The sequence below is a fragment of the Phyllostomus discolor genome, chromosome 8, assembly GCF_004126475.2.
Source record: "Phyllostomus discolor isolate MPI-MPIP mPhyDis1 chromosome 8, mPhyDis1.pri.v3, whole genome shotgun sequence".
In the NCBI taxonomy this organism is placed as follows: Eukaryota; Metazoa; Chordata; class Mammalia; order Chiroptera; family Phyllostomidae; genus Phyllostomus; species Phyllostomus discolor.
In genome coordinates, this window is record NC_040910.2 from 27,408,870 (window position 1) to 27,435,856 (window position 26,987).

Sequence of the window (26,987 nt, forward strand, 5' to 3'; positions counted from 1 at the left end):
ATGACCCTTGTGCGTCTGCCAACGCTGAAGGGCCCCGCCTGCTCTGCTTACACTGGCTCGGAGAAATTGAAAAAGCTGGAAAGCAGAGCTTACAATGAGAAAACTGGCCAGCAAGCTCTTCGGTTAATGGTTAGGCCAGTTTATTAAATTAAAGATTGACCAAGGGCTATGTCCTTTGGCTTGAAACCTGAGCCCTGGCTGGAGACCCAGAGCTTTTGTTTGTTTGTTCTTTTGTACACACAAAAGTGGTGAAATGGTCAGGCAATGAGAAAGAGAAAGAGAGAAAAATGTCCAGAACTCCTTGATATGGACATTCCTTGAACTGAGGTACTAAAACCCATTGGTGAAGAACTGACTCAGGCTATAATTTCATTCAAAAAATATATAAACATGTAAAGATTGATAAAATTATAAAAATTGGAAAGCTTAAACCAACTTTATGTTAAGATGCTGTGTTACCTTTTCCTATATGTTTTATAGGAATGGATATTATGTCTGGCCAAGAACAATTTTTTACCCAGAATTGTAAAACCAAAACCTGTTGACAAAATGGAGGCTATAGATAGAAATGTAAGAGTCAATGGAATTAAGGTAAAAGTCTGTGGGCAAAGTAGTATATTTGGAACAGGCTTTGTATGAAGTGGCCGAGTCTCTTTTACCTGACTTACCTGACTGTATTGTACGTGTCTCACTGGGGATCGTTCCATGCCTAATATTATAAAGCGAAAGGCATCCTTAATGGATTTATTAATTAGATATACTGAAGAAAATAATTTTTATAGCTTTATGGAAAGATTTGTTGTAAAAGCCTAAAGAAAAATTAAGAAAATAAGAGGTACCTAAAATTAAACTATGTACCCAAAGGGAAGGAAGCAAATTGAGGCTGAGTGTATCCGGACAAGTAGGTCAGGGTATGACATCATTTGGAAAACTCAGAGGATTTGTCTTTATCTTTCAAATCTTTGCAAAACCAGAAATGCAGCTCTAAAAGACATTCAAAACCTATCTTTACCATCCTCAATTCCTGAGACTGAAGGGGGAAAAAAGAGAATGAAGAAGTATTTTTAGAAAGTACAAACAACTGTGGAAGCACCCTTACCCAAAATCTACAACACCTTCCATAATAGTGTCTTCTCCATAAATATTAAGAAAAAGCTTTAGCCATCTAAGCAGGTAACATTAACTTATTCCATCTGCCAGAAACACAGTTTGGATCCGACTGTTCTTTCATTTAAATCCTTGAAATTTCTTAGTTTGCTTCCATATGAGATTAGTTTCTATTTAGAACACAGAACTACCAAGAAACTATATGTAAACTGTACATATGAAGGGTTAGTGGTTACATAATTATAAAAGCACTTTGGTAACTCTTAAGCTGAAATAGGAACGCATGCAATTCCTGACTTTGGTCAGGAGATGGTGTTGTTGATACACAATAATGCAGATTCTCCAGTTCATAATTTAAAGTAAAAATTCTAGTAATTCTCAAAAAGTGTCAGTATGAACACATGGTTGGCCTTTGTGCTTTATTCAATTTATATGCAGTTATCAACCATCTCTTCTTACGGAGTTATTTTCTGGTGGGGTTTTTGGGGGGCGTCATTTTTATTGATTACTATTTCTGTTTTGAAACTGCTTCATCTGTTACTAAAATTCTTTCACTAGGAAGACATCTTTATACCCGAGATTTCATTCCAACTGCATTTGGATTCAAACCTGTATACAGAAAGCGGTCGAATAAAAGCTAAGGCAACTCTGCTGGGTGGGTTCATTGGTGTCTGCTAGCCAGGTCAGGGATACTTGAAAAATATCTGTGGTTTGTCTCTAATTCTGTGAAAATGGTTTCCTAATTATATTAGGGAATTCCATTGGGGGGTCGTACTCTATGATAGTTGGTCCTCGGTCCATAAACACACATAACTGGCTCTACCAGTATTCTTGGTTTGCAGATTATATGTTTTCTGAGGCAAAACATAGCAACACAAACATTTAAATGGCCCCCACGTGTTTACAACCTCAACTGCTGTATTTAATACAAAGCCCACAAAAGGGACATGGTTACTGATGAAACCTGGATACACCCCAAGGACTCCTGCTTACTGAAATTACAAATGGAGCAGACTCAGAAACCAAAAGTCTATGCTGAGAAAGGTGGGTAAAGAGTAAAATCCTCAGAACAGTTACGATTTTCATTTCGAAAGGCTAGAAATTCGCAAAGAGAAAAGGGGATTTTTTTAAATTTAGGAAATGTGCTTTTTGATATTTACTTGAATATAAACCAAGTAATACAGTTTTGATTATTTAGGAATAATTTACATGAGGATGTCAAGAATAGTTTTAAAATATTACTGTATACTAGGATCTTTTTGTAGTTGTTTTATTTTGATGGTGGTTGTATTTTTTTGAAGAGGGTTTCTTCTTATCAAGTACCTACCAGTTTTATTTTTAAGATACAGCAAGATTTATTTGATGTTCCTTGAAATGTTTCTGTAAAAATCAGTATTTAATGCAAGGGCCCTTTGCTCTAATTCCATGGTGTATACTGTGGTCAGGAAAATAAGAAGTTTCCTGATTTTTAGGCAGATGGACTGTTTACTAAACCAATCCTAATCTTCCCCCCAGGAATACATCATCTTGTTTCTTCACTATTTATCTCAAATAACATTTTTAAAAGTTCTTTTAAACCCCTAGCAAGTAACTGAGGATACTCTAGTATAGCCAAAGCAATGGTCAAAATGTAGATCTATATTGAAGGAGTTAATTTTTGACAGACGAAATTTTTGACACACGTATTTTTCAGGGTAATGCTTGCGACCAGTTGTGGACCAGTTGCTGGTTCCCACTTTACTCTTCCTTTTCTAACAGCTTCGGTCCCTGTAGTAGGGAGACTGCCAGGTGCCTAAAGACTAAGTTGTTCTTCTACCAGAGTCATTTCTCTGTATGTGTTTGCAACAATACACAAAAGACCATTATTAAACTTATTTTGCTAATGAATAATAATAATGATTTTTCTGATATTTCTGATTTTTGCCCTGGAACTATGCCAATTGTACTATATATATATATATATATATATATACACACACACACACACACACACACACATGTGTACATATACATATGTATATACTCATATGCATGCATATATACATATATTATATATAAATTATTCTATATATCCACATATGTGTGTACATATGTATGTATATCCTAATTTGATATAAAAACATAAGTGAGGCTACTTTAAAGTTTAGTCAAAATTCAAACTGCTCAGAGTTCCTTAGAAAATATTCACATATGTATTATCATATATCCATGACTTAAGCTTTAGCTAATTGATTGGAGACTTATGAAGTATTAATAATGATTTAATGCTGAGTAACACTTGAAACCTATTAGTAGTTTATTAATGCCAATCAGTTAACAAAAATAACACTCGCTGAATTAGAACAAAAGCTATAAAAATTAGTTCAATGTAATTATAAGCATTTGTGAGACCATTAAGAACTCATTTCTCAAATGAAAATTTTAGTGTTTGAAAATCCATGAATATTTTATCATTCACCACATCACAGCTAAATTTACAGAATGACAAAAATAGCTAGTATTGAGGGCTTACCATATATGGTCCAGGTAACGTGCCACATCATTCTCAGGCATTATCTTATTTACTACTCACAACAAGCTCATGTGGCAGGGACTGTTGCTCCCATGGGACAGTCAGGAACAAAGTATTAGAGAGTTTAAGAAACTTGGGTAAAGTCCCACAGATCCTGAGAAGTGAGGCCTGGACCAGAGACCAGATCTCTCCATTCTTAATAACCGTCTCATCCTCAGAACCATATGGAAGCTTTCTCTCAGCAATAGAATTCTATACATCTTCTACAGAAAAATAAAGTCAGATTAAACCAAGAGAGAATTTTCAATATGTTATACATTGCCATGAAATGTTTAGGGCCACCTTTACTGGGTTCTTATCAATCAATATCAATAAGCATGATTTGATTGGCTATTGATAAGCTTGAAAGGATGAATTCACTTTCTAAAGAGGTAGAACATAGGTTGTTTAACTAATAATGCAACTTTAAACACTCTAACTAGATGACCACTGAAGTAAAACAGTTGTATATCACAGCATATGAATCCATGGATGCTTCATTCAACCACACAATACACCACCATAGGACACAGATTGCGTTTTAGCTCCACTTAGGAATCTTAGAAGAATCAGCCTGGTTTTGTTCATGGCATCCAAGGGACTTTATGGTTCTTCAGAGAGAAAGGGTATTTTAAAAATTAGAGCCACTTTGTTAAAGATCACGTGTTGTAAGCAACCTAGTGAAGGTGGGTTGATTTAGAAATATGGAGGAACATGTAAATAGTATGATGGCACTTGTACACTTGCATTAACAAGAAGCATTCCAGGAGTAGCTTCAGCATATCCCCCTTCGACCCAGGCAGTCAGCACTGCTGCCTCTTGATTCCTGAATAGACCATGCAACTCAAGATGAAATTTATGTATTATAACTAAAAAGAGTAACCTGTTTAAATTCATGTGAATTGCCTTTTTTTACAGAGAGTATTAAGGTTTTCTAACTCATTACTTCTTAATTTTATTTTATGGACAAAATCTTAAGGACTCTTGGGAAGGATAAAGCTCTGCCTTTCTAAGAAACCACTGCCATCTCCCACAGACCGAAAGAAATTTGACCATGACTTTGCCATCTCCACTTCCTTTCATGGGGTACATAATATTGTTCGGAACCAGAGCAAAATTCGCAAGGTGATCTGGCTGGTGGTGGTCTTGAGCTCAGTCTCACTGGTGGTATGGCAGATCTACAGTCGCTTGGTCAACTACTTCTCATGGCCGACAACAACATCTGTAGAGGTTCAGTACGTGGAAAAGATAGAGTTCCCAGCTGTGACGTTTTGTAATTTGAACAGGTAAAAGTTACTTTTTTAATAATAATGAGTCTCTATAACTTTGGCAGGACAACCTTTCTTGGATGACTGACATCAAGGTTTATTATGCATTATTTAACATGGGAAACAATCTTAGTTCTAAAATTGTACTTAAATACATAAATTTAGGGAGAAAAAAAGCTTATTGATTTCTTCTTTCACTTATTTTTTCTTCTTTTCTTTCTTCCTTTCTACCTTCCATATTTGCATGTTATGCATTGCAAAAAAAAAAAAAAACCCTGTCTTTAAATAGATGTAAACATCTTGATTCTTGTACTTTAAAAGTTTAATCAGTAAAAAAGAGAGACACATGCAATCACAATGTATGTATGTATGGTGCTTGTACAGTTCACTAAAGGTATTGTGAGGGCACAGCAGGCAACAGCCTCCTTCTGGGAAGTCATGAAGTCTGACTATTAAAGGATGACCAGGCACTTTCTAGGTGGCGATGAGGAATAACTTGAAGAGAGAACTAGTATGCAAAAGTTTAGACGTATGAAATGCTCGGATGTGTACGTGACAAGATATTTAATGAAATGGAGGCAGGGCTATCTTCATGGATGTATAAATTGTGAAGCCACACCAGGCCCTGACACTTGGCTTAATGCTGTGCTGTCACTGTCTTAAGTCCTTGACTACAACGTCTTCCAGAAAACTGCAATTTCCCAGCTGTGCACCAAGTCTGCTGTGGAAAGGCCATCTCCCCAGGGGGCCTTCCAGGCAACGCCCTGCAACTGGCCATGGTAAAGTCTGAAAGATCACACATAAAATTTTCACCTGGCAGGGGGTGTGGAAGTAGGATAAGGGTAGGGATTCCTTAAGATTCACCCCCTACCTATCAGCTGTTTGAACATGGACAAATCACTTACCTTCTTAGCTTCAATTTTTTGTATGTATAAAATGATAATGTATTATCTATTTCACATGTTTGCTGTTACATTAGATGAGGTAACATGTATCACTTGGTCTCATTCCTGAAGCATCCTTCAGACAGGTACTCAATATAAAGTAGATATTATAGCAAGTTTTACAAGAATTCAAGACATGTATCAAGGTCCCGAAAAGTAAAAACAAATCAAGCCCCTCCAAAAGATTTTCAATACTATAGCCTCATCCTGTTTTAAATTATGTGTGTTCTAACAAAAATAAAGATTGGTGCAGGTATCTAAGACTTAAACAAGGTTTCCTTGAGTCAAGCTGCAATTTAATTATGCTCTGTTAAGAGCCCTGGGGTTGTTACACACCAGCATGCATTATATACTAAGCTTTGTAAGGGGTGAAAAGCAAAAACTCTCTCTCATAAATGGTAGAATAAATCTTGTGAATGCAGGCTCTTTATTAAGAGTAGAGGATCTAGAAACGTATTACCTTGATATTCTTTGTCCATGGGTACCTGCAGGCACGTGCCCTTCCCAGTGTAAAGACCATTGTTCTAAGGGGCGTTGCCTACAATTCACAGAGAGTAAGTAAGGTTTAATTAACACTGCAATTTGCTTAAAGTTACCATCTAGGGACTGGAAAGATTGTTTACAGACCCCTATCATCACACTCCTTGTGCTGACGTGTCTTGATGGCAGGAATAGATCCCCGAGATGAGAAAATTTTGCCAAGAGACTTCTCATTATTAGGAAGGGTTTACCTTTTGCCGTGGTACCAAAGGCCTATCCAGTGTACATGAAACTCAGAGTGCACCATTTGTTAATAATCCCCTACTCTATATGACAAAATTATTTTCAGTAACAATCATGAAAACAAACAAATCTTAATGATAACCTCTATGTATTAATTCCAATAAAGATGATAAGAATTAATAAAAATATCAATGCAAAATAAAATTGAAAGAAAAAGTTTAAGACTTGGAGTGATTTTCAAATGTCTGTGTCAAAAATTTCCACTAAGATATCTTTACCATAAAATTCAACATACATTTCCATTGTATGTGCTTAAAACTACTCCCATTTTTAAAGAAAACAACAACTTGTTTTCTTCTACTAATATTAGAGAAAATGACTGGATGTAGCCACTACTAATTTTATTTTATCCATTATTTAAAAACAAGTAACTCAAGTTCCGTTTATTCATCTTTACGATAATCACTGTATTTCTTTGTTTATCACATATCTGCATTTATTTTTTGAAAGATTTTATTTATTTATTTATTTTTAGAGAGGGAAGGGAAGAAGAAAAAGAGATAGAGAGAGAGAAATATCAATGTGTGGTTGCTGGGGGCCAAGGCCTGCAACCCAGGCATGTGATCTGACTGGGAATCGAGCCTGTGATGCTTTGGTTCACAGTCTGCCCTCAATCCACTGAGCTATGCCAGCCAGGGCACATATCTGCATTTAAATGCAAAAATGTACTAAAAGATTTTAAGTAAACAACAAAATCATGAGTCATACAAATATAAAATAAATGTGTCAAAGTTTTTATTGATTAGTGAGAGAACTATAAGATGTTAAAATTAGTTCATAGGAGAGTGCAAGGAGCAGACATTCTTTCACATTTTCCTCTCCATAAAAGTATTTTAAAAATATAAATTTCTTGTTAATGCATGCTAGACTTAGATTTGTTTTAGTGGGATGCAATGAAGGACTGAGTGAGGCATCAACTTGGACTTAATATTCATTTGGGTCATATAATTTGGGGAAGCTAGTTGGAGACATTAATATAAAAAAGACTGCTTTACTAATTAGTTATTGGTTATTAAGCTGTTCCAATAAGTCAATGTACTTTTATTATTGTTTTCTATTATTAGCTTCTTACCGGTATATTAAATAAAAGAGTAAAGCAAACTATAACTAAGCAAGATTTCTAAAAGAGTGTTCTTGGAAGAATTCTGAAGTTTGAATTGAACTTGAAAATAAACTCAGAAGGAAAACATTTTGGTTTTATACTGAACAATACATCTCACAAAAATTTTCACTTCCTTTGTTCCAAATATTGTTAGATTTTATTTATTAAGTTGAAATCATCTACCTAAATTACCATCATGGTCTCAACTATTATTAGTGTAATAAAAAACATTTTTAAAGATATTTAAAAGTGCACCCCCCTTTAACCTTTTTACCTATCGTATTTGTACCTCCTACACATGTGGTGATTCCTTTCTTTCTCTGCATAATCGTCTTGGAAAGAATCTAGTGAATGTTGCATGAGGCAATATCGACTCAGCCTGTGTGGGATTCCAAGGTCACAGAACTCTGGATCAGATCCTATGAGTTAATGAGAGTGAGAAAGCCAAAGTAGACTAAAGGTCCATTGCTCAACTTATGGCTAACACTGTTCTTCACATCAATATCTGCGGCTAATGTAGACTGTTCACTCCTCAAAAAGTCACTAGGAACACGTTTGCAAAGAAAAGCAAAGTTTTCAGGTATGCTGTAGTTAGGTAGAATACCCACATGACTGAGGTTTGAGAGTCTCTCTAAAAAAAAGCACAGTCAGAGGATGATATTTATAAAGTTTTAGAACCTGAGCTGGTGGTTTTCAGACAGGTCTTGCAAAACCCAAACCTGATTAGCTAAACTGCTAAATTAGAGGCTGCTCATAAAAGTAGTTTGTCTGTTTTAATCTCTAAAAGTCTATATGATGTTTGTTTGTTGTTGTTTTTCCATTTTTGGTTTGGTTTTGTGTATGCCCTACCTTGACTGAGAAAGGATCTAATGTGGATCATCTGAGAAAGAAATATTACATAAAACATAATATAAAAGAAAGTGGAAATAAAATATAAAATCTGGGACAGCAGTGAGGTTATAGACTAGCCACATGGCCCTGTACACTTATTAAGAGTGGGCAACACATTTCATTCCATGCCTTCTAGCAGTCAATTTGAAACAAGTTTATTCAGCTTCAAGATTTATAGCACCAAACACTAATAACTTTTTGAAAGGAATATAAGGCATGCAATTAAAGAACCACACATTACACAAGGCAGAAATTGCTCAGCAAAATAGAAGAATTGCAAATTACTTACAGTAGAGAAAATAGATTACTTCTGCTTTGATTGTCAGGAAAACACTTTGCAATAATGAAATATTTACTTAATGAATATTTACCTAACATTGACTACATTTCAGGTGCTCTTCTCAATGGTTGAGGAAAGATAATTTACCCATGCAAATGACCTTCTGAGCTAGGTGATGCTGACATATACCAACTTGAGCAAAGTCACAGTGACTTGAACTTTGCCTATGTCACACCGTTAAGTGGCTATAACAATCATGGCTGCATCCCAGAAACAGAATCAGTACAAGTGACATAAAATAGGAGTAGTATGATAGGGATTAAGGCCCACTGAATCATAGGGGAGGGCCTGAAGTCAGCAAGGTCAGCAGCCAGAAAGAAAGACAAATATGAAAGACATGGACATAAGCTGGAAGTGTGGGTCCCTCTTTTTTACTACCACCCACCTTAATGGTGACCTACCAGATAAGTTGGCACATTTTCAGGTTGCACTGTCATTGACCCAGGATTTGAAGAAACCAAAGGAAGAAACTGAACAGGAGCTGAAGGAAATGTCAACCTGGCTGTTGTCCCATGTCACAAGTTGAGTGAGTGTGAGTAACCATAGCTTCTGGCCAACAATGAGCTTCAGATTGTAATCAGACACATACAAGGAAGGGGATGTTGGGAAATATAGCTCCAGCATAGCCACACAAGCATGGTACAAAGACACCACAATGGCAAAGGAAATCTGGCTTCAAAGTCTATATTCCTAACAACTACACATTTCTACCTCTCCTTTCATATTGGGTCTTGAATATCCATCAAGATGATCCATGTCAAGGTCTGGAAGGTACTCTAGGTAAGTGAAACTATATGTACAAATACAAGGTAAATTGCGGGATGTGACAAAGACCTCTTAGGACTGCGATTTTCTTTGACTGTATTATGAATGAGGGAAAGTATAGGCGAGAAGCTGGGGAAGCTGAGAGGGTCCAGATGTTTTGTCTCTGTCCTCTACATAATACCAAGTTTCCATTATTCTAAATATCGTCTTTATTTCTACTGATAGGTTCCAAACTGATGCTGTGACCAAATTTGGTTTTATTTTTTTCTTATGGAATATTGTATCCAAAGTCCTCCATCTCCAGGAAATCAGTGCCAACTCCACTGGTTTCAAAGAGGCTATTGATTTTCTTGAAAGTCAACAAAACTTCAACATTACAGAGTTTGTCAAGAAAAATGGCTTTTATCTCAACAATAGCACTTTGTTGGCATGTGACTTTTTTGGAAAGTCATGTAGCTCCCAGGTAATGATTTGTTTCTTTGAATATCATCAATATAACAAGCTACTTTATTATACTGTTTCACGCTGAGATAAAGTTTATTCCCATGAGCAATCTAAATTTTCTCAAAAACTACTTTTCATTAGGTTGGCCTTATGATAGCAGGAGGTGTGGAATATATATAAGACATATTTTATTTTTCAAATAACCAGATAAGAAAAGATAGAGAACAGAAATCTTTGGTTACCTTTCCTGCAGGATAATCCTTTCAAAAGAAAAACAAATTTGGCATAAGAGGATATTTTAATTTTTCCCATTTATCACTAAACAATATATTCCAAGACAGTATTTTTATTATCACTAAGCAATGGACATTCAGTTTTTGTGCTTGTGGTACTGCATTAGAGGTTATAGAAAATGAGAAGACCCAGCGTTTGACTATAAAAATCATACGTATCTCTCTAATCACTCACAACATCTTGTTTTTGTTTGCGTAACTAATTATTTACATGATTTACATTGCGTAACTTATCACATTTGAGATATCTTACATTTACATGATTTACATTGTGTAACTTATCACATTGCGTATCTTACATTTAAGATAAAATGATTGATGAATCTGGAATCTGTTAGCAAAAGGAGACACAGGCAATTCAATGCCTTACTTCCTGTAGCAGCACTTCCGTGTCACATGTTGTTAGGGGATTCACAGATTCATGGTTCTGGGGCACAATTCTTTACCGTTGTGGTAGACTTCCTTAGCTCATAGTGCCTGAGAGACTTCTGACAGAGTGAAGCCCTGCTCTGAACTCAGCTTAGAGAAGAAGCTCTTCTGTGTTGCTTTTAATTTACAAATATAATGAAATTTATCACCAAGGAATTTTATATTAGACACGACTTTTCAGTTATAAATTATAGAAACCCATCTCTAATAAGTTAAGGAGTAAAAGGAATGAATTGAGTTAATTAAGTGGGAGCTAGCTCTCAGAGCAGAACTGGCTTCAGAAAGGCTCAGCAAGGGACTCCGGGGCTACCACGAACATTCTGTTTCGGTTTCCATCTGATGACTCTGGTTGGCTTCCTTTCTCTCGAGTTCGCCTCTTACAGAGCCAGGATGGCTGCTGACAGCTCTAGCCCCTAATTATCATAGTTACCTGTGTCATCCAGTCCTGTATCCACTTACTAACCCCATGGAAGACTCGAGTTAGCTCTACTTGGAAAACATATGATTTCCTGAGCCAATCTCTGACATGAGGCAGTGGGGTATTAAGACTGGCCCATCTGCTTGGGCTGGTGTGGCTCAGTTGGTTGGAGCATCGTCCTGTAGACCTAAAGGTAGGAAGATTTGGTTCTGGTCAGGGCACACACCTGAGTTGTGGGTTTGTCCCAGGTCAGACGTGTGCCAGAGGCAGCCAATGGATATTTCTCTCTCTTGTCTGTGTTTCTCTCCCTATCTCTCTCTCTCCTTTCCCCTCTCTAAGAATGCCCTCCAGTAAAGATAAAAAAAATATTGGCCCAGCTTGGGTCATATGTGAACCTCCACATTGGAGCTGGTCGTAGGAGAGGGTCAGAGGAGCAGTGCCCCATGGTAGCTGCCTCACTGTGACCATGCACGGTGGGATAGGGGCGGCCCCTTAAAAAAGGATGCTGAGGGGATTCTCCATAGGTAAAATATGTTTTCATGAATGCTTAATAAATACAAAACAAATAATTTTACGTGTTTTTAAAATATGCTAAATTATATACGAAACTATCTTAATTAAATAATCGCATACAAATTGACTAGTACATAGTACAAATTAATGAAAACAGAATAAAGCATAAATCATTCAACTGTTTATTCTTTCTGGTATTTCTGCATTCTCATCGAGACATCTGTGATTTAAGAAAAAAAGTTATAGCAATGTAAACTTTAGAAATGACCCAAATACCCAACTGATTGTGTTTTATTTGGTTCATTTTCATATTGAAGGATTTTGCACATGTCTTCACAGAATATGGAAATTGCTTTACTTTTAATCATGGTGAAAATATCAAAGCAAGAAGAAAAGTGACTGTCTCTGGCAGAGGCTTAAGCTTGCTCTTCAATGTCAATCAGGTATTGCGTTCCCTTAAACCCAGCCCGAGCTGAAGACACACAGTAATGAACATGGGTTTCTAAGGATTTGATTAAGATATTCTGCCCTGTCAAATTGTTCCTACCAGTTGAATATAATTTTGTTTTATTTAACTTTGATTAGAGGCCTATGGTGCAACTATTGACTAAGAGATATAAAAGACAAAATTTAGAGGCATAACCTGGAGATTTTTAGCTATACCACTGACGACTATTACTGTGACTCCAGGAAATGGTCATGCCACAAAATTTTAAAAAAATTCTAACTCAAAATATATAGTTAATTAAAGATGATGCTATGCATTTAAAAAAAAAAAGCTTAGGCTTACATGTAACTAAGCCTAATTTCTGTAACTGTGTAAATTGTCTAAAAAATTCTAAGTATTTAGGTTTTAAATGTCCAGACTCCTAAGAAATGCAGCATTGCTACCTTCAAGAGTACCTGATGGAGCTCTCACCCAAGTTAATTCTTCACCTTCTTACCTTGCACAACTGATTTAGTATTAAACACTCAGAGGTATTTGACTCCATTATTACAGTTTTTTAAATGAATATGCTGAAATGCTGATGAATTAACTATCCCAAATCACATAATTAATGACAAGGATGAGAAGTAAACTTGGTCTCTCCCAAACACCATTAAATGACCCCACGCCCCAATCCAAGTGAGTGAGACCATTGGGTACTTTCAAAGAATTTCTCTTCAAGTATGTCTCATAACTTCCTCTTGCATCAAATTCAAAGTACTTTTCTTTACATTTAAATACAGCAGTGTACAGTGAAATGCATATACCCCTGCTTGTATATCTATTTGATTAACATCTTCAAGTAATTCAAATATTAGCTATATGGTCACTTCAAATATAATATAAATTTTACAAGCTAGAATTTCCTAAATACTATTAGAATGCAATTAAAACCTGCAAATTCAGTACAACATTCCATAAGTAAATGGAGCTGAAATATTTCTCCATGTTACCCAGTTAAGTGTTTCTTACAAAGTCATAACAGCCCCTGGAGAAATAGTGTTCCGAGTTACAAATGGAAGATTAAGCATATTTATTAAATGTAATTCCATAATGCAGTTGACCCACTCAAGAGAAAAATCATCATATTTCTAAATCCATTCCTTCTTCTTATAGCCTGAAATTAAAACTAACAAAGTCTCCAGACCTTTAGTCTTAAATTTCTTCATCTGATATAAGATTGATAAAAGAAGAGCACTGGGTTAAACAACATGGTATATCTTCACTCTTCTGGGAAAATGAATCTGAATTTGAAATAAGGCAGAGATTATAATTACAATGAGAAAAAGAATGCCAAATAATTTTCTAAAACAAATGAAGCCAAGAGAAGAGCCAAGGAGAGAGTAACTAAGAGGCCACTAAGTAAAGAGAGAGCCAGAGGAAATCAGGTGACTAAAATGTGTGCAATGCATGGCCTTCATCTTAGGGGGAAGTGGTCCTTACAAAGCCGTCAAAGCCTTAAAATGTCACTCGATCCTAAAAAGTATGCCTGAGGTGTTTCATGTTCAAAACCTGTCTATAAAGAGAGATTAAAGAGTGATAAGATATATTTAACTTCAAGTAAGTAAAATTCTATCATGTGATAAAACTAAATCTCAAACTTGTGTGGAATTGATATAAATATGTAAATGGGGCTGTATTTTTGTTTCAGGAGGAATTCACTGATGACCCCACGCTAGGTTTTGTTGATGCTGGGATCATCTTTGTCATCCATTCACCAAAGAAGGTGCCACAGTTTGATGGTTTAGGTTTGTCATCCCCTGTGGGAATGCGCGCACGGGTCACAATCCGCCAAGTGAAGGTAAAGACTAGCAAAATGTGTCTTCTGAGGGGATTCGAGGAGGATAGTGAATGCATATATGCACAAGTAATATTTTTCACTAGAAGTCCCTTTATTCCATGTCTTTAGAACACCATTGAAATCCCACAGTTTCATTTCAGATTCTTTCCTTTATTAACAGGAACACATTTAGTAAAAACAGTGAATTCACGTATACGATGTAAGTGAAAGCTGGCAAGCCTAGCAAATCCAAGGTGACTTTAAAACTCATTCGAGTGGGGAAGGCTTAGTGAGTATGAGGAGACACCTGCAGAACTGTGTGTTTTCTCAGTGGGATGTCTTATGAAGGAGGAAAATAAGTGGGGGATGCAGACATGTTGGAGTCAGACATGTCTGCTGGGTTTCCATTTGCCAGCCACTTGCTCTGGAACTTCTTCAATTAACTTCTTGAATTTCCTTCTCTTCTCTGTACACTGAGAGAGGGGGGTGTCTAGGAGGAGGTAACGTTTCCTTTTTCACAGTTTTTATGAAGTTTAAGTGAGCTCCCATAAAGAAAGCACTTACCTTATTGCCTGGTACCTAATAGGTGCTCAATAAAAAATTTCGGTACAAATTTGGTAATTTTTGTGGGTAGGTTGATTAATATACTAACACTATTTCTATAAGTGATAATGTTTTTATATGAATCGATGTTTACACCAATCAGTTTGTCTGATTTTATTAACTTACTATGGGTACAGAGCATTTGGGGTACACATTAAAAAACTACTATTATTTTTACTTTCAAAGATTTTTCAGGTTGATAGAGTAGCCAAAAAAGTAAAAATGTGTATCAGCCTCTCTTCTTGGAGTGTAAAGGGGCGCATCGCCTCAGAAAAATCCCCTGAACTGGGTGTTTGTTATCTTAAGACAGTTCATCAAGAATACCCTTGGGGAGAATGCAACCCTGTCATCAAGCTGAAGAATTTTGGCACCTACAGCACTTCCGGTTGCTTGAAGGAATGTAAAGCAGGGCACATAGAGAAGCAGTGTGGATGTTTGCCTTTTCTGCTTCCTGGTAAGTGAAGGATGGCAACCTTCCCCTTCTCTGATTCTATTTACTTCCACTTGACAAATGCAACCTCAACTGACAGCTTTCAATTCAAGGGATTCAGTTCAAGACATTTGTGGAAAATTAAAAAAAAATGTGTTATTAGGGCCAGTGGCTAATTCTTATTTTCAAAATATAAAATTGGGTAGAGTCATATATCTGAAACTGTTCATTACAGTTTTCTCAATTTGAGAGAAAATTAGATCATCTGTATAAATTTTACTGACCCTGAATATTTCACTATGGGGGAACTCTTTACTTTGTGGCTAGAAAAGAAATTCCAGGCTTTGTTTGTACACAATTTGAAATGTTTTTAGAGCCCTGGATGTGTGAGGTAAGTGTTGCACGAGGCAGAAGAGCAGGGTGGATAAGAGCCGCCTTTGACCTAGGCTGCTCATCTCAGCTCCACAATTGCTCATCTATGTGACCTTGGCACTTAACCTTCATGTATTTCCTATGCAATGGAGAGAATGACAATGCCTTACCTTATAGAGTTGTGATAAGGATGAAACAAGTATGTAAGTGGTTTAAAAAGCCCCTGGGACAGTTCCCAACCTATATGACTTGGTTGGGTGTAGTTCTGCAAAACCAAAGGTCACTGGTTCCATTCCATGTCCGGGTCATGGGTTAGGTCGGTGCAGGCACGTACAAGAGGCAACTGATGGATGTTTCTCACTCACATCAATGCTTCTCTCCTTCCCCTTCTCCATGCCTAACCCTCTCCATACAATAACTAATTAATTAATTAAATATAATAAATTAATAAGTGGCAGGCATAGAACACATTCTTTAGAAGTATTGGCTATTTTTATTCAGATGTCCTTCATTCTTGTTCTCCAGTATATTTATAAAGAAATGTAGTGTGCATTAAAAGCACAAGAACTTTGGCTGTATAAGTTTGCCACTATGGCCTATCACACACACACATACTCTCTCTCTCTCTCTTGTCTCTCCCCACTACCCTATCTTCCACACAGAAGTATGCTAAAGCTGTCTCTGCTCTTATAACAGCAGTCTCTACTTGGCAAACTACTTCATAAAAATTTTGAGGATCATTACTTCCTTGTTTCTAAAATTCTGATTAATGGTTTCTGAGTCCTCCAAAAACAGTTATAGAACTGTTAGTTCTGGCTCTTACCTTTTCAAAATTACTGGGAAAAATTCTGAATTGATAGATGGAAAATAATGCTTGTAATATTGAAAAGTATTACTTCTTATTGAATAACCTGTATGAACCAGAACTAGACAAGGTGAAATACAAAACTCAAATATGGGATGTGCACAAACTTTAGGATATACCAACTGCTTTCAGGATAATATTTTTATTTGGTTTGATTTTCACATATTCTTTTTAAGTGTGTATAGATGAGGAAAAATGGAGACTTACAGACATTAAACAAAATAGCTAAAATAATTTCACTAACAATTTGTTGAGGCAGTCCTTGGAACCCACTTTACAGATATAGGTTGTTTCCAGAATTTTATTGTTCTTTGTAATGGGAGAAATATCACTGCAAGAAGTAAGGTACACTCTGGAAAGTGGTTTGTTACTTAATGTTGGAGGTTCTTTCTCTTTTGTTTGTAATTCTTTCAATTCCTTCACAAAGAGAACTTCCTAATGGTTAGCCTTGATTTATCCCCAAACTGTAAGTGTACAATCTCTTTTTCTCTTTTGGTTATTCTCAGGACTACTGATTGGATGTTGAGGCTAACCTCAGAGACCATGTGGGTTATAGCAATAAACAGTGTATTAAGATGCAAAGATGAAGGCTTGAGAATAGCCTGAGATTACACCAGCTCTGATACGTATTGATTTTATAATCTGTCTCAAGGCCCACAGCACATGCTTGACAAATATTGGTACTTACCTGTCCCATATTACTACTTGAAAGGCAGCCTGCCAGGTGAAGTATATAATTTAATCACACACACACACACACACACACACACACACATGCACACATACATGAATCAATGGGTAAAGGGAGCAAGAGAGAAAGTGAAGAGAAGGAACCATGAATCCCCCTCCTCCAACGGCTCAGGCAAGCCACATTCTGAACCTTAGTTTCTTTATTGGTAAAATGATGATTCCCACATCACAGGATTAGAGTTGGAAGAAATGAGATGAGAAATGTGAACGTAATTTTAAATTTCAAAGCCACCAACATTTTAAAGTTATTATCCACTTCAGTAAATTTAGAATGATATACACAAATGGAAAGAAACATGGAAAGAAACAAAAACACTCATCTTCTTCCCAATGTATATTTTCATAGAGTATTAGCAGGTTTCATACTCTTTTGCAAAAGAATAAATGTACAGATGGATAGATTGGTGGATGTATGGATGGATGGATGGAAGGAAGGTATTTTTTGTCATTATGTCATTTATTTTATAAAATGTGAAGTCTCTATATTTATACCTATTCTTTTTAAGGAAATGGGATAGAGTGTGACCTACAAAAGTTTTACAACTGCGTTTCTCCTACACTTGGTATGTGGCTTAACATATTTTTTATTTTCAAGATTTATATGAAAGCTGTTCACAGTAACACAAGACATTAAATTATACTATGAATACCCATAAAAGAAATAAAAGAAAGACTATAAGAGGGCCTCTCTAATGTTCTTAAAATTAAGAACTTTAGTAACTTACATAGGCATAGTGAAACAAAACAATGTCTAATATTTTATAAAAATAAGCACAGAAACTTTCTGGGAAGAATTTCTTTTTTTTTCCTAACAAATATCTGAATCTAGTGACTCAACTAATTTAAGAATAACAAATTCCTATGTTTTTATTTCGTTTTCTTTGCAGCATATATACTAAAAATAAATAAAATATAAATATATTTTGTTAAGAAAGCAGTGATAAAATTTGTCAATTACTTTTATTAACATTAAAAGTAAAATAATAAAATTTTTAAAGCTCTGCCCTCCCCCCTGTGAAATAGTCCTCTTCTCAAAATGTTCTGTTCTGGTTTTCATTTCAGACCACATCCAAGTTAATGGATTATGTACAATGGGAACACATAATTCTAGCTGCCCGGTTCCTTGTGAAGAAACAGAATACCCAGCTACTGTTTCTTATTCCACTTTTCCAAGTCGAAAAGCTTTGAAACACCTTTCTAAGAAGTTGAATCGAAGCCAAAAATACATCAGGTAACTTTTTTAGTCTTGTCAATTATTTGTTATTAACATGAATAGTTTCTTTACTCAAAACTTTCAAAGTCTCAGGAAATGAAATTCTGATCCATCAGAGGTAATAGTTTCCATCACTGAATTAACAATGAAACACTAGAATTTTAAAAGTAAATAAGATTATATCTTTCAATTCTTTAAGTTAATTGTATGAAAAATAAAAAATGAGGTCTGCTTGAGTAGTTTGCTCATGATCTTACTTGGCTCAACTTGGAAAAATAATAATGCTTTAATATCAGTTAATCTTTAAATTCTTTAAAATACCAAAATTCTTTACCTTTATATTATATAGTTTGAGTCTCCTAATGACTGTACAAGGTAGATGGAGCTCAAATCATAATTCTTGTTTTATAGATGAGAAAACTGAAGTGCTGTATTTCAAGTAATGCTTCTCCGAAGGTGCTTAGTGGCACAGAAAGAAGTTATGCCCAAGACTTATGGTTCTGGATTTCATATATTTTCCACAGAGATATATAATTCTAATTTAATTAATTGCAGATTAAATTAGGTCTCTTTATGCTACCCCATACTGCCTCTTAGAAATTACAAGTCAAACTTCATAAAGAACTCCTTTTTTAAAAAAAAAAATCAGGAAGCAGCCTTAACATTTGTTTTTATTTATATTTTTAAACAGGGAACCTGAAATACTAATATGGTACATTAGTGTTTATACTTATATTTGTTATAATAAAAATAAGCTGATATACTTCTGCACAGCCTAGTACCAAACTTTGGAAGCATATTTAAATTCTAGTTTTAGACTGGTATGTATTTATGTATTTCTTAATCTAATAAGAAATACTCTTTTCATGTAAATACTTAGGTAGTAAAATGATCTTTGCAAATCAGGAAGAAAAATTATTTTCATCTAGACAGGGTTGATAGGGTATGATTTCGAACATGTAGCAGAAAAAAAGAAGGCAAGCTAGAAAATGGACATTTATATTTTGAACACTATTTCTTCTACAGATGTCTCTTTATATCCCATTTTAATATGGGAAACTGATTCACTTATAGTGTTATTTCTATTATATACCTAAATATGAACTAGGAAGAGCATTCTATATGACTTTGGGCTGATAGAGAACTGAGTTTCAAAATTATTTAATATGCAGAGAATGTAGGCATGATTTTGGAAACACATTGGTGAATAAGAAAAGAAACCCATACATAAACAAGAAGATCCTAGAGGACATCATTTTCTTTCATTTTGTTTTGTTTTCCTAAAACTTACATTATTGTTTTAGGTGAAAAAAAAACTTTTCCCTTCTTCCCCTTGAGATTTTTTTTGGCTAGTCTAACAATTGCATCGGTATAAGACAGATTAAAAGGAGAAAACAAATTTACTCTCATACATTTAGGAGCCCGTAAAAACTATGAGACTCAAAGAAGTGACCAATGGAGTCGGCTTCTATATCTTTTAGACAACGAAACAATACATTCGTTAAAATTGACAAGACAAAGAGTTTGGAGCTTTGTGACACAGATACCAGCCAGCAGTATCTGCGGCTGCTGCAGATGCTTAAGATATGAGAGAAATACAGACTACCGAGTCCTGTGGAGGAATAGGGACAGCACAGCTACCCTCTCAAGGGGAAGGTGCCTCAGAGTGGCCTGGCCACTTTCTCAAAGGAGAGTGCCCCACACTGCTGCCTGAGCAGGCTTTTATTAGGTTTTTTGGGGTAGGAATACAGGTACAGTTTATCAACCATTTTCTGGCAGTGAGGATCAAACAAGTAGATAAGTTCAAAGAGCTAAAAAGGGCTCACAATGAGTTGGGGTCTTATCACCTAAAAAACTACAGAACTTAAGTGGTTAAATTCATTTCTTGCCCGGGCCTTCATAATCTAATTAAGAGCATCCTCAGCAAAACAGGTTTCACTGGATTTTACATAATCCTTTTTTCCAGGCCTAATCATCTCAGAATCCCACCACTTTCCAGCATAGGGCTGTACTGCCTCTTGTAATTGTTATAGACTTGAGTCAGTTAGAGGAGAAAAGGCAGTGAAAGGTTTGAGACTTCTCACAGGCAGAATGAGGACTCAGGCTTTGTCAAAGCCAAGGGGCAGGGGTCAATCACCCCCTCTTTCCACAGCCCTGAGTCTCTCCCTGAGGGCTTTCCCATGTGACCACGCCTGTCTTAGATCCATCCTCTTCTGAGAAATCTTACCTGTCATTGGCTAACCGACCAAGCAATGGGGGCCAGGGAAAGAGCAGGCAGGCAGCACTCCTGCCAGGGAGATAAGCTTGTTTCCTTAGTGTCTCCTGGTCTAGAGGTCTCTCACTCAGTCAGCCATGGGAGGTTACAGCTCCTGAAACCAGGCAGGGCAGTTCCTAACATCCTGGAGTAGTATTAGTGAAGAAGTAACAAGGTTTGTTTATACAGCTCTTTTTCCCTAAATTCCCTGTCTTTGGTACAGGGAGGGCACCTTTCATATGGGGATTTATTTTTAATTTCAGGAGGGCAAACAAAGGTTAGAATTTCCTCTTTCATGGGCTCTTTTTAAATTAGTAACTTTGATTTAAAATAATCAGTATTCTAAAATGGTATTCTTCTCCCCTTCATGATAAATCATCCTACAATTAATCTTATCACATAATTGACATGTTGGCACCCTACATTGTCATGAATATTGGAGATCATTACCATGAAAACTAAGGCAAGTAGCTGAACAAATATAGCTGAACTTGGGTATCCAAATCCTACATAGAGTTGGTGGTTAGTAATCACACATATAACTAAGAAACTGGTTTGTAAACAGGTACCAGAAATCAAAGAGTAATAAGTCAGAAACCAGAAATGCAGCTTGGAGAGCAGATGTGAAACCTTAGCAGCAATAAGATTGCTTTTTAAAGCAACCCCTTACTTAATCATGAACCCATATGTGTTTCTTCCTGGGGCACAAAGCTACCCCATACTTTGACCAATTCTGGGCCTCTTGTGGGAGCTGATGAGCCCCACTGAGAAGATGATAAGCAGCTTCCCTTGACTGAAGCAGGTAGTGTGAAAGTGAATATGAGGGCAAATGATGGCTGAATTTGGGCCAATTCTATTGGCAAACAAAAAAAAATGAACTTTGTAAATTGTTTTGTTTTAGTTTGACACATTTTCAAATAAAACTGTATAAAATCATTTGCTTTGTTCAAAACCTTTAAAACAGCATCATACTCGAGCACCTGGAATCATTTCTTTAGTGTTTTGTATATACAAAATCACTCAATTTTTCATTGATCTCATCACCCTTATTAAAATCCAGATTTTGTTTTATAAGCATGCATTTCCTGACACAAACAACTATTCTTGGACTTAAATCCTCAACAATTTTATGGTCATTGTGATGCATAGATTCAGTGAGAGCCACATCACTGGGCACCTCACCTACCTAAGAGAAGTTGAGTAAATATCACAATATTTTTATAGGGGATGGATTTACCTTCTCTCAAAAACACAGAAGAGTAATGTTTGATTTTCATGCTTGGGAAAATGGTTATGAGTTTTGTGCTTGGGAAATTAAACATTATTATCAGTGTGCATACAAATTAGGAACACAATGGATGACAAGAAGATTGCAATATTACTAAAATTTCTAGACTTCCAAGACAACTTTATTATTTCCATCAATTTGGAAATTGTTTTATTATTTGTAGATATTACAGCACCCCCTTCCTTACTGATTTAAATATAGTACATTGTCCTGTTACCCAGGGCTAAACCAATGAAAATTAAGTAAACATATTAATGATATATTTTGTAAGTATACTTACGTATACTTACTAAGTGTATTTGGGAACATTGATTTCTAAAATTGTAAACAATAAGGAGAGTGATTCATAGTTATCTTTCTTAGATATTTTGAAGAACAGCACATAATTCCAGGAAACAACGCTAATAGAATCCATTCTTAATGACAATTATTATTGGTAACCGAAAATCACCAGATGGTTAGTTTCCACCTGATAAGACAGACAAGTTAATATTTATCCATTTATTCATTGGTTTCATTTTCATTGTGTCCCCTTACTTGTCCATATCATGAGCTCCTGTTAAGTGTCAAGATTCAGGAGTCTTGTAGGCTTTAGGGATACTCTGTACACAAAAGACAAAAGCCCCACATTGTTTCATTTATTACCATTGAGGTAGAAATGGGCAATAAATACAAGTAGTCATCTCAGACAATGCTAAGTGCCATGGAAGGAAAAGAAGCAGAAAAAGAGGTTGAGGAAACCAGAGTAAGGGAGGGTTATTCTCAGGGTTGAAGACTGTGATCAAATAAGATCGTCCTAGGAAAGTGACAGTTGAACAAAGACCTAAAGCAGTGGGGCTGCACTTTTGGCTTTAAGTCCCTTTGCAGTCTTAAGACTTTGCCTTATGGGGTAGGACTTGCATGAGAGATCCCAAAGGTGGGCTAGTGGTTGTGTGGTTTAACCTTCCCTGGTGCCAGTGGAGGAAGTGCATGGGCTTTCTTACCAGCTTACATCTCATGGGACAAGAAGAGGGAATGGTGATATTTCAAAGCAGTCAGCAGTGAAATATGAAAATATATCAATGAATTTTTCATACTCTATCATACTAATATCCACTGATCCTATACTTTCAATGGATCTTGAAATCATCATATTTTTGAACATCATTTTTGGTCATTAAAAAATTTCTCTGAGTTATGTGGATCTCCCAAATATTGATCCATTTTATTATATAATACACATTTAATTTTAATATTACTTAGTAAAATTTTTAAAAATTTTGAAGTTGCCAAGCTCAAGAGCAGACACAAATTTTTCAAAATTTTAACTTTAGCATAAAAGCTCAGCTTAAAACTTATCCTTGACTGCAAATCTTGTTAATTATTTTTCTTGAAGGGACAGGCCCATTTTGTTCATTTTTGTGAAAATGTCTGCAAATGTCATAGTCTGAGTAAGCAAAGTTTGTCAGTAATATTTTTAAAGAAAAATGATGTTCCCTGTAAAAAGTGACTACCGCAGCTCTCTTGAAATGCTAATCACAATGAAAATGTCAAATAATATGTTAGTATACTATGAAAATAATTTTAACCCCGTGAGTGAGCCTTCAAACAAATACTGGGCACCTGTAGCGGTCCGTGACCATACTTTGGAAACAGCTAACCTAAAAGAGATATAAGAGCTGGCCTTGCTATTATTTGAAGGAATTACATTCCAAAAGGAGGGAAAATGAAATGCAGAGGGAAACCCTAGGCCAACAGCATGTGTGTGTGTGGATAGATTAGAATGGAGATTGGCAGGAAGCAGAGTATGTTAATGGTAAAACAAATGTTTACTGCTGGATTGGCTTGCAATGGTATTAAATTATAAGTGGGAGAAAAATTAAGAGTTTGACCTGGACTATGTTGAACTGGAAATCTGAATTGAACATCCAAGTAGAAATATGAGAAGGCAGTTGGATATATTATAGAAGTTTGAGATAGAAGTCTCAACTTCTCATGCATTATGTCTTGTGCAGAGTTTTTTGGTGAAACATCAAATCACCCAGGTGATTCAGCCCCACTACAGCCCAGATTTGGCTCTCTGAAACTTCTGGCTTTTCCCAAAACTAAAATCACCTTTGAAAGGGAAGAGATTTCAGACCATTGGTGAGATTCAGAAAAATACGACATGGCAGTTGATGGCAATTGGCAGAACCATGTGAGGTCCCACAGTGCCTACTCTGAAGGGGACTGAGGTGTCATAGTCCTATGTACAATGTTTCTTGTATCTTCTTCAATAAAAGTCTCTATTTTTCATATTACAAGGCTGGATAATTTCTGGAAATTTAAATGATGTACTTTTCCAGATTCTCAGAAAAGAGGCATAGAAAAATTATTGTATAAGGGAAAAATTATTTTCCTTAAATGTCAACATGACGAGAGTAACCTCCAAATGAAGGTATGATAAGTATTAAATACAATGATGATGGGTCTAATTTCACGTTAAATGACTTCTGAACCAAAAATGGATATTACTTTTTTCAAATAAGAATTAAGAGTAGTACTGAAATCTTGATTAAGCTTAATTCTGTTTTTATCCCCAGGGATAATCTTGTAAACATTGAAATAAACTATAGTGACCTAAACTATAAGATAACACAACAGCAAAAAGCAGTGAGTGTGCCTGAATTACTTGGTAAGTGTTATTTAATTGTTCCTCAATTAAAAAACATTTTCTATCAGACTTTTTTCCTTTTGTATCTAAAGGTTAGCATATTAATGGAGGAAAAAAATCAATGGTGCTTGTCATTCCCTTGCCATTTAAATCGGACACTTTTCTACTCTCTGGACACATCGCCAGCAAACCTCACCTGTGGCTTACACACACCGCATCTTACTTTCCTTTCAGACATCCCCTTGCCCCTCAGCAATAGAGTGTTCAGCAATCCAACATCAGGGTAGAATGTCAGGCATCTCTGACCTTCATGTAAAACTCTATCCAGAGTGAGTTGAAAAGAAGATCCTGGGGAAGCAAAATTTAGCATTTAAGTTGTGTCCAGTCTGTGGTCACTCTCCTTCATCATACAGTCCTCAATAAACTGAGTCACTGATTTCCTAGATCTCCCTGAATATTAGAGAGGAGTCACGTAAGAGACAGCAGAGGGTATGAGAGTCAGGTACACTGACAGTAGTCAGACACTGGCAGCCAGGCCCCTGAATGGAGAGGAACTTCCTCAAAGCTCCTGGGCAAGCCTATATTGTCATTATCACACTTTACAAAAATTGTGTGGTCCTAAGTATGGCCCAAGGCAATGAGTAAAAGATAAATGATGTAATTTATTTTAAAAGACAGTGCAAAGCAGTCAGATTCATGGAGACAAAAAAAAAAAAAAAAAAAGAATGATGGTTGCCAGGGCCTGGGGGAAGGTAGAATGAGGGTTTATTGTTTGATAGGTACAGAGTTTCACTCGGGCAAATGGAAATGCTGCAGAGAGGGATGGTGATGATGGCCACACAACAGTGTTAATGCACTCAGTGCCATAGAGCTGTACACTTACAACCAGATAAAATAGTAAAATGTATGTTATGCAGATTTTATCACAATTAAAAAGCACACACAATAAAGACACATCTGGATTTACAAAATTTCTTAAGAAAATGGCAGTGCTGTGTTAATATATCTTAACGAAATATTACAAATGCTTAAAAAGAAATAGTTTGGACACTCGAAGTCACAAATTGCTTAGAAATGTATGTTGATGGAAAACATCATCACCTAAAAATGCCATCTGAATGTCCCATTTCTACTCTTCATTCAACACATAGAAATGAATTTATAATTGTCAGGAATGTTTTATGAAAGAATTAACAGTCCCCAAAGTCTCTGAGTTATATTTTGGATATGAATTTGGATATATTTGGTTCACCTTTTCTCTCTCCTTTTTGAGATGATTTATATGAATATTACTTTTAAGATACCACTAATTGCTATTACTTTATACCAAACTATCAACTCATCTTCATATACCAGTTTTAATTAACTTATTAGCTTCAAATAATTTAAATTCTAGTAATATTTTATTTCCTTTTTATGAAAAAAAGCACGCTTTATTCAATGTATTGGTTTCATCACAGCAGATGTCGGAGGTCAACTAGGCCTGTTTTGTGGGGCCAGCATGATTACAGTTATAGAAATTATCGAATATATATTCACCAATTTCTACTGGATATGCATTTTGTTTTTGCTGAAGATACCTGGAATGACCCCAGGGACTCATCCAACTCAGAATCACCTGGGGAATAAAAATAACATAGAAGAATGCTGATGTTCACTTAGGACAGAAACTTTTGCTTTTGTTCTCTACTGTATTTTCATATTCATTCATGACTAACTCAATGTTATATAGTTCCATATTATAGTTTGGGGGAATCAATAAAACCCATTGTAAATATCTATCTCCCTATGCATATTTTTATCTCTGTTTGTATTTAAATGTATATAAATTTATACATAAAAGAAAACCAGGCACATTCTTGTTTTGTATACAGCATTGAATTAGTAGCGCCTAGGACAGTAGAGATTATGTAAGCATTTCATAAATTTTCTTTAAGTAAATGGACATTTTTATAATGGAAAAATACATTCTTTATGATGAAATGTGTAAATTAAAAGAAAACTGTATAATGAGACAAGATCCTTCTTTATTCAGGAAATAATATACATAATTTGTGAATTATAAAATTTCTAAGATTTTCATTTTCACTAAAATTCAACATAATTTTATTTATTGATTTTGTCCTAAGAGTTGTATTATATAACAGACTTTTAGAGGGGCAGGATCTATATCTATTTCCTATACAGATAGATGCTTAAAATAAGTCTATTTGAAAATAGTTAACTCTATAGTACACAGGAAGTACACAGTGTTTATCATTTTCTCCAAATACCTGCATGTACTTACTGAATCTAGAAAGGAAATTCAAGTGTTGTAGTGTCTTGCTCTTTACTCCTCAGAAAATCAACCTGCTTTCAGCCTCTAGGAATATTCAGTCAGTAGTGAATTGTCCAGGAGCCTTGTCAAATGTATTTGAGAAATAATCATTGAGTCACAGAATGCCAATCCTAAATTCAGTCTGGTG

At 35.7% G+C, this 26,987-nt stretch overlaps 1 protein-coding gene across 1 annotated transcript; it reads left to right on the forward strand.

Annotated features, from left to right (window-relative positions):
* On the forward strand, window positions 1-26,186 carry ASIC5 (acid sensing ion channel subunit family member 5). Its single transcript, XM_036034459.1, has 11 exons — window positions 1-129; window positions 1,666-1,762; window positions 4,638-4,944; window positions 9,977-10,214; window positions 12,166-12,291; window positions 13,987-14,136; window positions 15,025-15,172; window positions 17,642-17,698; window positions 18,198-18,366; window positions 24,452-24,543; window positions 25,983-26,186. The coding sequence occupies exons 1-11, from the start codon at window positions 1-3 to the stop codon at window positions 26,171-26,173; spliced, it is 1,704 nt and encodes a 567-aa protein (XP_035890352.1). The 3' UTR covers window positions 26,174-26,186.
* The last annotated feature ends 801 nt before the right edge of the window (window positions 26,187-26,987 follow it).

Bases quoted from the DNA above. Each gene is read 5' to 3' on its own strand.
- ASIC5 (XM_036034459.1), top strand. From the start codon at position 1: ATGACCCTTGTGCGTCTGCCAACGCTGAAGGGCCCCGCCTGCTCTGCT. The intron at 130-1,665 runs GTTAGGCCAGTT...TTCTTTCACTAG, and splicing joins AGCAAGCTCTTCGGTTAATG to GAAGACATCTTTATACCCGA. The intron at 24,544-25,982 runs GTAAGTGTTATT...GTTTCATCACAG, and splicing joins GAGTGTGCCTGAATTACTTG to CAGATGTCGGAGGTCAACTA.